At 41.1% G+C, this 13917-nt stretch overlaps 1 protein-coding gene across 1 annotated transcript in view; it reads left to right on the forward strand.

The window, feature by feature from the left end:
- The window catches only part of faf1 (Fas (TNFRSF6) associated factor 1), an 88132-nt gene extending 75197 nt beyond the window's left edge, over positions 1-12935 (forward strand). The window contains exons 19-20 of the mRNA XM_061684548.1: positions 597-812; positions 11703-12935. Coding sequence (XP_061540532.1) covers positions 597-812; positions 11703-11786 — 300 coding nt within the window. The 3' untranslated portion in view covers positions 11787-12935. The remainder of the gene's footprint in view (positions 1-596; positions 813-11702) is intronic.
- Positions 12936-13917: the final 982 nt, after the last annotated feature.

The raw sequence follows: 13917 nt of genomic DNA on the forward strand, positions 1-13917 counted from the left end.
CATCATGAGTCCTGCTGGTTCATACTCATAGTTTGGATAGTGGCCATAACAGTTTATGTAACTCTTGAATCTTTGGTGTAGCTTTCTATAAACACACCAATATATTCTCTGATGCGATGTTGCATTTCATTAACAAAATGTGTTGAGCAAGGCTTTGTCTTCTCTTTTGATTTATGTCTCAGTCCACACCTACACTTGTACTAACTATTTATACTTTGCTGAATATAGGCTGTTACCAAGCAAACCACCCACATGAAAACAGTACTGCTTGATAAGCCTGGGGCGTTAAAATCTAAACAGCTGCATTTCATCAGCACCTGTATGTAAAGCCCCGTCTTCAGTCAACATGCACTTGCACTGTACATTATATAGGAAATGTGTCATTAATTTTTAAAATGACATTTTAGGTTTACATGTAGCTGTTGAAGTAGACAAAGCGTTAACATCTGTTGTGTGATGAGGCACAAAGAGTAGGAAGAGTACTCTTATTTGCATCAGCCAACCATTTTATTATATCAACTGTACCACAATGCGACAATCTAGCTGTCTTCTATCTAGCAAGTGTGCTGTACTGACCACATTGTGCTTTCTCTCAGGCAATACGTTTGTCACTGGAGCAGACCCTACCACCAGAGCCTGATGAGGAGTCATTGGAGCAGATCAGCAAGCTGCGAATCCGCACGCCCAGTGGCGAGTTTCTGGAAAGGCGCTTCCTGGGCAGCTGTAAGCTCCAGGTCCTGTTTGACTTTGTGGCCTCCAAGGGATACCCATTTGACGAGTTCAAGCTCCTCACCACCTTCCCTCGTAGAAATGTGAGTTGTGTGGTTCGTGTTCCGTGCGACTTTAGAAGGAAGTTAAGATCTTTATTTTTGTTTTAAGTGGACAAAAAAGATCAGCAGGCCTACTGCCAGAATACACTCAATTCCACATGCAGTTTAACCGAGTTAATGAACTAAGTAGGAGAGGGGTTCTTCACTAAAGCCATTTCTCCGTTATATTGAAGCACTTTTTTTCGTTGTGTAAAAACACCCAGTACAGTCTATAATTATTGTAAATAAATGTTTGCAAAGTTTTAAAGTTGAGCTAAACTTACCTTTAAACATTGCAGTGATGGTCTAATACTGGCATGAAAGTCCAATGATCGCTGGTGCTTGGGAAGGGTGATAATCAAGTCAAATCAATCTTTATTCAGTGCTTTACATCGTTAAAATAAATCCCCTCACACCATTCATCCACACACACACATGCTCACATGCGCAGGTAAAAAAAATAAAAATAAATGCATAATACAGTGACCTATGGCTGGGCACAAAGAATCGAGGTGAAGAAACACCATCTCAGGGAGACCGCGGCCTCGACACCGGCAGGGAGCCCCAGTGTAAAAGGTGTAAAAGGAGCCACATATGGCGACTCAGGACCCCATTAGGCAGAACCATAGCCACGGTCCATCACAGCTCCCAGTGTAGAAAGCTCCCACTGAGGAAACACTGAAAGATAATAAAATAATCATACACATACACATGTATATCAAACCCAATGTTAACTGAAAACTCAAATGAATAGACCAAACTATGAAAATAGCATAAAGATAAAATACAATAAATATGAAAGAATTAAAATGAAATAAAAGTTTAAAGGAAATAAAACAGTTTAATAGTTAATAAAATACTAATTAAAGATATAATCCACAACTTTTTTTGTTCACCCAAGCCACGACTAGAGGAGATGACGCAATGCTGATTAAGCCATTCAGCTCTTGCTGTATTTGTCAGTATCTTATTTTTTATATTTAGTGAATGCCCTATTCATTTGCCACACTGGCCCGGTTGGTGGCGCACTGCAAATGACGATACGAAAATGACAGCATGGAAATGACGCATGTCCTTCAGAACATAGTAAAAATGTTGTAGAATCACAAAAAAGGGGTATAACATGCAGTGCCTACATCATATTGTTCTTCTGTTGTAAGGCAGAATTTGATCTTTGGGGGGGGTGCCAAAAGTTACATACTATTAAAATTAAAAAGGTGGCTCTTGAGCCTATACTTAAAAACATGAACGTTCTCTGCAGCCCTGAGGTCCTCTGGCAGGCTGCTCCACAGACGGGGGCTGTGAAACTGGAACAATGTCTCACAACGTGTGTGTGTGTGTGTGTGTGTGTCCTGATTTTCAGAATAACTAAAAGACCAGAGCCGGAGGACCTCATGTCCCGCAAGGTTTCATAGGGTGAAAGCAACTCTGAGAGATGAGATAAAGCCCAAGATCATTAAGACACTTAAAAACCAGCAAAACATTTCATTACTTCATTTTACAGGGTCTTTAAGTAATACCAGTATTATACCATAGAGTTGCGCTTTCATTCTTAAACAACTACTGAGTTTGTTCTCATCTGTGGTGGGGCATTAACCCAAGTTTGTTCTCATCTGTGGTGGGCCGTTAACACACTCTGTTTCTCGTGTGTTAATATTTTTCTTGAGCTTTAATTATTTGTGTCTGCCTTTTATTTATATTGTACGTACCAGTGATAAGAAAAGCTTACTGCTAAATCGTCCACCTACTCCTTGAGTGCATATCAATTAGTGTGCCTATTGTGAATCCAGTATATGATGGCTGTTAGGATACAGTTGTCAGCACCAATAGTAGTAGTCTCTGTGTTTCTGCTGACGGCAGGCCTCAGCCACACTATGGTAACAAGCTAATGAGCACTGTTTTAACTGCTTGTTTAATTAGCCGTGCTGCTGGAAACAAAACTGAGATTTCCTTTAATCAAGAGTGGAGGGGGTGGCAGCATTGTGTGTGTGTGTGTGTGTGTGTGTGTGTGTGTGTGTAGGTGTTCATGCGTGTGTCTAGGCTTGCCCAGGCAGTGTGCCACAGAGGTCTTGAGAGACCAGTAAGGGACAAACACCTCAATCCAGCACCCACATTAACGCGCAGCTCTCACTTGGTTATGTCACAATCACACACTTCACATGCATAAATATTTTCAGGCAAACACAGGCACTGCTCACAGCTTTGCGACTGTGATTCACAGTTTTCTGTTCATGATCAAGAGTAAACGTATTGGATACTGAGAAAGATGTCTGAATCGTTGACGAAATTCCAGGAAAAACAGGATGGCAGGATTTTGCGGGGGAGAGCAGAGGACCAGTAGATAGAGGACAAAAGCTAAGACAAAGAAAATAATCAGAGAAGCTGCTTGATAGGGAAGTGGCTGGAGAGTACACATGGAGTAGACATTGAAAAGAAGATGGATGATTGAGAAAAGTGATTTTAGGGGAAGCGGAAGATGAGTGGAAGCGCCAGTATGAGACTGTGAACACAGGCCCTGGTCTAATCCCACAGCTCTCAGTTGTAATTAAATGAGGGAGAGCATAGAAAGCCTGCATCCCGTCCAGACGCTCTCACTGTTGCTCTGCCAGGATCAGAGGATGCACTATTGCTTTTGTACTGCCACACAACTGTTGACATCATCTCCCTTTCTCTCTTCTTCTATACAGCTTTGTTGGGTGTCACACTTCTCCACCCTGCCTACTATTTGCAAATGGCCCATATCTGATAGCCCTCTGTACATTTAAAGCACCCCCAAAAATGAAGGTTAATAAACTACAGTAGACAGTAGTATGTATATTTCATTGATCTGCATTATTTGATGATGTAGTACCAGGGTATTTTTTATGTCTTTCCGCTTACACTAAAGTCGCATTAGACTTTTGTCCAGACATTCAGATCCATTGATACCTAATCCCACGGTTTATTCATTTACTTCTTTTTATTCCACTAACTGGGCCATATTATTTTAAATTAAAAATGAATCCAGCCCAAGTGCGTGTCCAATTGAATACTTTGTAGTCACAGGTTTTTTGTCTGTAAAATACAAACCCAAATTCCAAAAATATAATGCATAATAAATACATAGTAAAATGTAATGTAAATAAAAACAATACAATGATTCGCAAATCCTTTTAAAGATAAAGATAAAGATATTTGTTTATACCGATATGCTTTGTGCAAAATTCACTCATTTTGAATTTGATGCCTGCAACACTTTCCAAAAAAGCTGGGACAGGGGCATGTTTACACCTGTGTTACATCACCTTTCTTTTTAACACTACTCAATAAGCGGTAGGGAACTGAGGACACTAATTGGAATTGATTTGTCGATGAAATTCTTCCCCATTCTTGCTTGATGTACAACTTCGGTTGCTCAACAGTCCGGGCTCCCCGTTGTCGTATTTTGTATTTCATAATGCGCCACCCATTTCTTGCTGAAATTAGCAGGTACGTCCCTGAAAAAGACGTTGCTTGGATGGCAGCATATGTTGGTCCAACATGTATGTACTTTTCAGCATTTATGGCGCCTTCACAGATGTGCAAGTTATACATGCCATGGGCAGTAACACAGCCCCATGACAGCACAGATGCTGGCTTTTGAACTTTGCACTTATAACAATCCGGATGGTCCATCAAATCCAGACCTTTGGCATACATACATGATTTCCAAAAACAATTTGGAATGTGGACTCGTCACTTTGCATCAGTCCATCTCAGATGAACTCAGGCCCAGAGAAGCTGGCGGCGTTTCTGGGTCTTGCATCTACAAATGCAAGTTAAAAATCTAACTTGCATTTGTAGATGTAGCAACAAAGTGTGTTAACTGACAATGGGTTTTCTGTAGTGTTCCTGAGCGCACGTGGCAATATCCTTTACACAATGATGCAGGTTTTTAATCAAGTGCCGTCTGAGGGATCGAAGGTCACGGGCATTCAGTGTTGGTTTTCGGCATTGCCACTTGCGTGCAGAGATTTCTCCAGTGTCTCTGAATCTTTTAATGATATTGTGGTGAAATCCCTAAATTCCTTCAAATTGTACGTTGAGAATCGTTGTTCTTAAAGTGTTGGACTATTTGCTGACGCAGTTGTTCACTAAGTGTTGAACCTCGTCCAGTCCTTGCTTGTGAACAACTGAGCCTTTTGGGGATACTCCTTTTGTACCCAATCATGACACTTGTTACCAATTAACCTGTTGACCTGTAGAATGTTCCCAAAAGGTTTTTTGAACATTCCTCAACTTTCCCCGTCTTTTGTTGCCCCTGTCCCGGCTTTTTTGGAATGTGTTGCAGTCATCAAAGTTAAAATGAGTGAAATGTTTCCAAAAACAATAATGTTAATTAGTTTGAACATTAAATATCTTGTCTTTATAGTTTATTCAATTGACTATATAGTAGATTGAAAAGGATTTGTAAATCATTGTATTCTATTTTTATTTACGTTTTACACCAAGTCCCAACTTCATTGGAATTGGGGTTTGTACATTATAATACGTCAGGCAAATTTAACGTTTTGAATTCCTTGCCTAAGCCGCCTCTCTAAAACAGTGCCAATCATTGCCCATCCGTCTCCAGTTTTTGGACTCCTTGTCAGCATTTGGTCCCAGTGGCTTATCTCCTCAGCACTACAGCAGGCCAAACACTGGCATCATTTGTACGGGGCTTAGCCGTGCTCAGGGAACTAACCCTTTCTACGACTGTAAGTTTGAAGAAGGGGGGGGTAGACTTTAATGTTTCACTTCTTGCCATTGAACAATTTTCCCGCTTTTTCTTATGCCCAGTGAGCCTTTTGCTAAGAGGCCCAAGGTCCTCTTCCCTCATTACGAAGTCAACATGTTTAGACTGTTGCTCTAGCCTTGCTCAGACAGCCAAACACTGTCAAACTAGGATATTATTTTCCTCACTCTTGATACTGTACTCTTTCCCACTCTACTAAGCAGTCTTCCAGGATGATTCCCAGACAAAACTTTAGATTCTGAAACAATAAACAGCAGCACTAAAGAAGTCATGTACTGTGCTGGAATAGTTTTTACATCTGTTGTATGGATGGGTATTTTTCTTGTTATCTGAACGTTTCACTAAAACATCTACAGCAGTTTATTTTCGAAGTAGTTTAATTCATCCAAAGTGGCTTCGTCTGCCGCATTCTCTCTAAATAATAAAATGTGAGACATATGACAGCTGATCTCTGTTGCTTCTCAAAAACTATAAATGTCTGTGGCCGGTATCGCACTGATCACTTCTTGGTAACCGCTGCAATCTTCGCATTTTGCGTTTGACCGCCTCCTCACCTCCCAATCCCTGCGGTTTTCCCTTTGTCTCAGTTTCCTTTCTCTCTCCTCTTCTCCATCTGTGCCACACAGTCCCTTACTTCCCTTAAATGTATTATATTAAGATAATTAATTCTCTGCATTTTTAAGAATCAAAACTTGAGTCAGTAAAATGTTTACACATTTCCAGTTTTCCCCTTGGTCCTTCTTTACCGGGTCCAGTCTGTGCAATGCGCTCCTCTTCCCTTTGAAGATCCACATACTGCCCTGTTCTTTTGTGGTCCCACCCTGGCGCTACGTGTTGTCAATGCTCCTGGCAGCTGATAATGATCTCCCACTGCTTTTGTAATTGGCCAAATAAACACTACACAACACTAGTTTAAATACGGACAAGCTATTTGGTTTTAATTAACTTATGAGTGCCTGTAATGAATGGTCTATTAGAAATGCGTTATTTCAGCTTCACGTTTTATTATGTTGGGATTGGACATCTCATGGGCATGTGTTTATTTTGTCTTTCCTTTCTGTCATGCTGAGCATTGCTCAATGCCACCTCAGTGTTTTATGTTACAATCAAAGCAATTATCAAGCATCTATTATTCACATTTTATACTTTCAGCAGTGATAGAATTCAGTGTACAGTGAAGCGCCCCTATCAGCAGGGAATAGAAACAATAGCAATAGCAAAAATCTGCATATATGTAATTGACGCCCATTATAATTGTATTAGGGGGAATGAAAAAATATGAAAAAAAATCTGCGAATAGGTGAATCTGCGAGTGCCAAACCGTATTTATGTAGGGGGTCCACTGAAATGACAAATTGAAAAAAGGGAATTTTATTTCATTGCACAGTGACTTGCCTCAACATTATGACCACTTGTGAAATCTAATGACATCCAATACATGGTATGTATAAGAAATTCAGCCTTTACAAAGCATTTCTATAAGAAATGATAAGAAATTCAGCCTTTACAAAGCATTTCTTTGACTCTCATTGACTTTATTCAGACAGTCACCTAGTTCAGGTGATGGATTCAATTGGAGATGTTGAAAACTTTATTGACACAGGGTTGAGAAAAACAGCAAATCAGAGAACTCCGTGTCTGTCGAATGCATGCACACTGACGCGAGGCTGCAGCGGCACAGGAGGAGATAGTATGGCTTAGGCTGAGCGGCGGAAAAACAACAGCTTTGTTTGTTGACAGATGCCTCCATGCTTATGGTCTGTTAATTGGATAACAATGTAAACAATCACCGATGGCGCCCCTCTCCTGTGTCAGTGTGGCATCTTGTTTCCCTACTTGCCTTTTCAGAGTCAGATGCTGCACGTCCCTTCATCGTCGCTCCAAGGCGCATGGCAAAACTTATCCAAAATTGGCTGCAAACGCGCACACACACACACACACACACAGTTGCATGTTGTTCAAAGACACATGCACCTGCTCCACCCAAAAGCCTCATTTACTCCTACCTGATGCTGTGGTGTCCCAACAGCCTGACAGGCTCATTAGCATGTGAGCCATTTGCGACACCCCATTCCCGATGTGGGGTAAGAGCTTGGGCCCGCCGTTGGGAAGCTATATGATTGCAGCTAGTGCACACGTACACTCGTCATGCCACTCGCGCCCCGCAGTGGTGTGAGGTAGTTGACGAGGTGAGGGACTTGAGGTGATATGGCAGCCCATGTCTGCTCGCACCGGGCTTCCTTGGATCCCCGCTGAGTAGTCAAGTGTCTAAATGGCACATTGAAATGAGGGCAAGGGGATGAAAGATGGGGAGTCAAAGACTGCCGCTGTGCACGTTGGTGTGACATTTCCAAACACCCTTGGGAGATGAGAAGGTTTGCTTGACGTTGATATGTCCTCCTCACCTTCACCTAATTTACTTGACTTCATTTTTCCTACTCTCTGCCACATACTGAAATATATATAGATGTTTTATATTTTCCTCTTGGCACAGCCTGCCAAGTTTGGAATGTCAATGAGAGCCAGGGTTTTATTGTGAGAAGTTTGTATTAGATGTTATTGCGAAAAGGATTTTACACTACTATAGAACCTCTGCAGTTTGAGGATGCCTGTTGACCTCCAATTTGTTTGCATTTCATAACACGTTTTGCAGCAGTAAATAATGTAATAAGCCAAAGTAACTATTGAACATGCATGTCATATAAGTGTAAAAATAAGTTAAGCACCAATAATATTAAAGACAACTTTATTGACAAATGACAAAGGTGTAATACAAAGCTGTGTTGCCTCCCAGTTGCACCTCATGCATCTCATTTTTTTCCCCCATTTGATTTTTTCCTTGGTTGTTACAAGAGTAAAAAAAAACAAGACATTAACCACTGTCTGACACTCGTAACTTTGATCAGGAATGACATTACTGGTTACTGCTGTAAATGTGAGTCTACTTTTTTCACATACCTTGTGATATATATGCTTCGCTTCTCATGGTCTTCTCCAAACGCCTTCTATGTGTTGAGTGTTGCACAAAGCATAAAATACACAGGCTGGGTGATAATCCCTCATTTTTACTGTAAAATACGGTCTCCAATTTTATTATTTTCCCCTTCAATAAAAAGAAACAAAGACATTATTCAAAACTTTAAGAAAGTGGCCTTTTAAGCACACCCATATGATGCATTTTATAAAACATTTTAAATGTTCGACAGTTTCGGCATAAAAGGGATACAGATTCTCCATGCTGCTTGACTGAACAGCCGAACAGGACAAATAAAAAATTAAAAAATAATAAATGTTCGACAGTTTAACATCAATAAATTAACACAAATAGTTTAACATCAATACATTAACACAAATATTCCCTTTTTGGATTAATATGTAAGAACAAAACTGTCACTAAATATAACATGAATAAAAGATGCTGCTTCCAAACAAAATTAACCTTTGTCCCTGAAAATGTAAACAAAATCCTGCATATAATATACAGCAGTCCATGTACAAGCCTAGTTTTAATATTTTTTAGCAAGGAAAATAAGCCTGTCTAGAACATGAGGGTGTTGGCATGCCCTATTATATGTTACAATGTCACTCCTACAATGTAATGCCGCTCTGATGGAGCATTTAGTGATAGAGAGGTATTCCTGGCGTATATTATTCAGCCGCGGGAAGTTTATGTCATGCTGCTGTAATTTTTGGTGAACGTCCGGACACTCTTATTGTGAAATCACAACACTGGAAGTAGTCAGGAAAAAAGCGATACACTGCGATTTGACTGTAATAAAACCCGGTTAACTGTGGAATGCATTTGGATAAGCTATTTTACAGATTGTTTGTAGTTTATCACAACAGCTGCTACCACCATTGAGGTGGATCAGTGAATGGATAAATGACTGCATTTGCAATTTATAAACGAGCTTCATGTCTTTGACAAAGCTCGATGGACTTCTTGTCATACATAATGCAATGTGAAATAATTCTAATAAATTGTCTGTTTCCTATTGAGAGTTTTTCCTTCCATGCTACTCACTTTGGTTTCAATGGTCTTTAAACATACCGTATTTTCACGACCATAAGGCGCACCGTATTAAAAGGCGCAATCTCAGTTACGGGGTCTATTTTTGTATTTAACACATACATAAGGCGCACCGTATGTATGTGTTAAATACATACGCTAGATTAAAACATACGGTAGCACGCTAAAACAATATTTTTAAAAAGGCAGCGGGAGTAAAACTGAGTTCAGTTGTACTTTATTGAAGTATTTAATGAAGAATGGACTCAGGTTATTTTTTTTATCAATCCTCATCCACAAATCCATCAAAGTCCTCCTCTTCTGTATCCGAAATGAACAGCTGGGCAAGTTCTCCATCACACACGGCAGGTTCCCTCTCGTCATTGTCTGAGTCAGTCTCGTTGCCGTGCGGCTCCTCAGAAATGATGCCGGCTCTTACGAAAGCTCGAACAACAGTGCAAGCAGGCACGTTAGCCCAAGCATCCACAATCCATTCACAAATTATGGCGTAACTCGCCCGGCGCTGCCTCCTAGTCTTAGTAAAACTGTGATCGCCATCTGTCAATTTGAAATAATGTCCAGTTTTTTTTGTTTTTTAAATAAAGGGGGAGGGGGAATTTGAGCCGATGAATCAAAAACATAATCTACAAATTAATCGATTATTAAAGTAATCGTTAGTTACAGCCTTAGTCACATAGATGTATTTTTAAATTGGGGGGGGAGACAGTTATCAATTAATCGCCCAGGTGCGCAGAGTTAATCCTTTGATGCTTCAAAGCTCTCGTGAGGTACGCTGTGGTCGCACGTTATATTTTTGTGTCACGTGACATCATGAATAATGGCAGAGTGACGTTTTGTTCAATTTTAGAGGCATTGTGTTCCCAAAACGTTTGACTAGATTAGAATTTTATGACCTCAAATTTACTACTTCGATGGTCAGATAGTCATATATTCTGTACGGAGGGTGATGACAAACAAAGGTGTGACTCGTTCATGGTCAGAGTTCACGTTTCATTCCTTACAATAGTCTCTCTCCGACCTGTCACTCTTTTTGTTGTGAGGTCAACCTTTACTGTGCTGAGCTTACCCTTCGACCCACTAGAGCAGGTACAGGGAATCGCTTAATTATCCCACCGTGTGGTTAGAATAGGGGCCCTAATCAGGGGGGCTGGTGCAGCAGTCATCAGATAAGCCCTGGACACATCTCATTGTCAGAGCACCTCCCCGCCACACAGCCCGTTCAGCCCAGGTGTTAGATTGGCCCGATGTAACACAACCCCTCTAGTGATTAGCTCACATAAGCGAAGAGGCCCACAGGGTGTCAGAGGGATTCGGATTGTTTTAAAAAACATAGGTCAGACCTCCTTCATGTCGGCTAACTCAATCAGCTCCGTGGTGGGTGGCGCTGCATTATTCCTCTACCCTGGACCAATAGCATGGGCGAACAGAAAACATGTTTCTCTCTCTTTTTCATTGCTTAAATTAGTCACTCTATTGTAGGGCCTGCAAAACACATAAAGGTCTGCCCTTATCCTTTGTTACAGTCTGGCTCATTCAGACGATAATGTCAACATCACAAGCGCTTTTACAGAGCTCTCTTTGCGCCCCAGATTTCCAAAACACAGTGTTAGGAATCTGTTCAATACTTACATAATATAAACCCCTATTATTGTACTGATTGGAAAGCATTGAATGAGTTTGGCATGGAAGAGCTTGAAAGCCCTGATCACTCCTTTGGGATGAACCAAGCCTCCAAAGTGTCCAACATGCAGAACAACTCGGTTGACTTTGGTGTTTCTGGATGTATAAAGGGTACCACTTTTTTGGCACTCTGTGGAAGAGATACAACCCAACTACTATGGTACGGTATGGTACAATAAAAGGTAGAGTAGAGCTAGACACTGCTGCCCACCGTTGCTATAGTACCCTTAAAAGCTTTTTAGAGTTTTGGCTTATCAAGAGTAGAAAACACTACAATGACATTAAGTAGAGTACTGACCTCCGCCAAGACTGAACTGATAAAACGGGAGCCCCCCGTTGTCCTCCGTTTAAAGTAGAAAACTGGCTGAATTTTTACGTAATCCTGGTGATCAGTTACTAGTAGGTGTCTAATACTCTTGTCTCTCCACAGATCACCCAGTTGGATCCAGGATCAACTCTACTGGAAGCAAAGTTGTTTCCACAGGAGACTCTCTTCCTGGAGGCCAAAGAGTAGAAAGTGACTGACTGAACTGGCCGAACACACGAGCATGGGCCCAAAACCACCTGGGTCGCCACAGTACAAACACATGCACACGCGCACACATACATGGACACACTGGCATGTACATGCAGTGACACTCAAGTGCAAGTAAGCTTCTCTGCCCTCGGCCTGGTTATGGTACACCTCTGCCTGGTGTACATGTTGTTCCACAGAGAAGCAAAGACAATATCGCAAGCACACAGCCAATCCCCCTTCCGAACAAAAACTACAACTCCCCCAACCCTAAATCTTTTTCTCATCTTCTCCAAGTCTCCCACACGCTTCACATCAAGTGTGTGTCATCACTTGCCCCAAACACACAACACAGTGATGGCATGGAGATCCCGACTAGACAGACCTTTGTCACAGGAAAAACACTTCTTCACCCTCCGCACCCCTCATTCACCACATTCAACGTAACCGAGGTCCTTTGTTACCACATGGGTTTTGCGTTTGAAAAATTCAATAAAAGCCAGCGAGGAGACAAGATGTCTCATGTCCGCCTATATTTACCCTATTTTTTTTCAAACCTACCCATCATACGCTCCCCTTTGCCATTCCTCCACCTCCAAGTCTGCTTTTAACACCCACAACTACATAAGCCAACAGATTGTTGTTTTTGTTTTTTCCTCTTGAGCATTTTTAAGTTTGATTCTGTATTAGTTTTAATTTGATATGTTATATAAAATATATGAATTTGAACATCATTTTGTCTCATGCAGGAATGTGGAAATTTAGAGTCTGTTACAGTCAGGATTAGCCTTATTTTAGATTTTGAAGATTGACCTATTACGCGTGACATTACCTAACATTGCGGATTAATCGCATCCTGAAGCATTTGATTCAAAATCGCAGTGCATAACTTGCAACCAGCAGAGGTGTTGATGATTCAGTCTCTATAGTTTTCTGTCTAAAGAGCAACAACATGAAGTTGAGCTACATCCACACAGACCTTCCAGTGATTATCCATAGTTTTACATGTGCAATTGGCAAACTTGAGAGCCATTGTGTAACTTGATGTACAGTGAACCCACATTTATCGTAGGGTATATGTTTCAGACCCACCCGCGATGAGATGAATAACAGCGATATAGCAAGACCACATTAAAAAAATATTTTAAAAAAAAATAGTTTCATCCATTCCACACACTTTAAACACTTGTAAACCTTTTAAAAGACTTAAACTCATTAACACACACTTTATGAAGTATAGTATTCATTTGCGCCTGTTCTTAATCTCCAGTTCCCAAAATTAGAGGCAAAGCACACTTGCTTTAAGATGTTTGTCACTCCCAATTGAACTTGGTACATGGTGCTACACTGAAGACGTCCATCCATCCATCCATTTTCTGAGCCGCTTCTCCTCACTAGGGTCGCGGGCGTGCTGGAGCCTATCCCAGCTATGATCGGGCAGGAGGCGGGGTACACCCTGAACTGGTTGCCAGCCAATCACAGGGCACATACAAACAAACAACCATTCGCACTCACTTTCACACCTACGGGCAATTTTATAGTTGTCAATTAACCTACCATGCATGTTTTTGGGATGTGGGAGGAAACCGGAGTGCCCGGAGAAAACCCACGCAGGCACGGGGAGAACATGCAAACTCCACACAGGCGGGGCTGGGGATTGAACCCCGGTCCTCAGAACTGTGAGGCAGACGCTCTAACCAGTCGTACACCGTGCCGCCTCACTGAAGACATGCAACTCTTAAATTTGGATTTGCTTGTCTATATACTGTAAAAACCCATAACAGACAATCGTGTTCTTGTACCAGCATATAGTTGTTTACCCGTGTTTAGGGCGCATTGGCATACAGCTTGTTTCTGTTGCTCAAGAAATACAAGCAGAGTAATAATGGATATGTCACTAGAAAGTAGATTTAACATATGACACAAATCATGCAGACACGGAATTGGGCATTAATACGAGCAGTGTAATTACATCCATTGCGTGTTCACGTCACTTTAGAAATTTGAATGAAGTATTATCTTTACCTGTCTGTATAATTCGCCCTTGCAGCGCCACTAACAACCTTTTTGTGTAATCCAAAGTAACCATAATCTCGAAAAACATAGGGATGTCATCAGATAACCTAATAAA

This window comes from Phycodurus eques, chromosome 8, assembly GCF_024500275.1.
Source record: "Phycodurus eques isolate BA_2022a chromosome 8, UOR_Pequ_1.1, whole genome shotgun sequence".
NCBI classification, from domain to species: domain Eukaryota; kingdom Metazoa; phylum Chordata; class Actinopteri; order Syngnathiformes; family Syngnathidae; genus Phycodurus; species Phycodurus eques.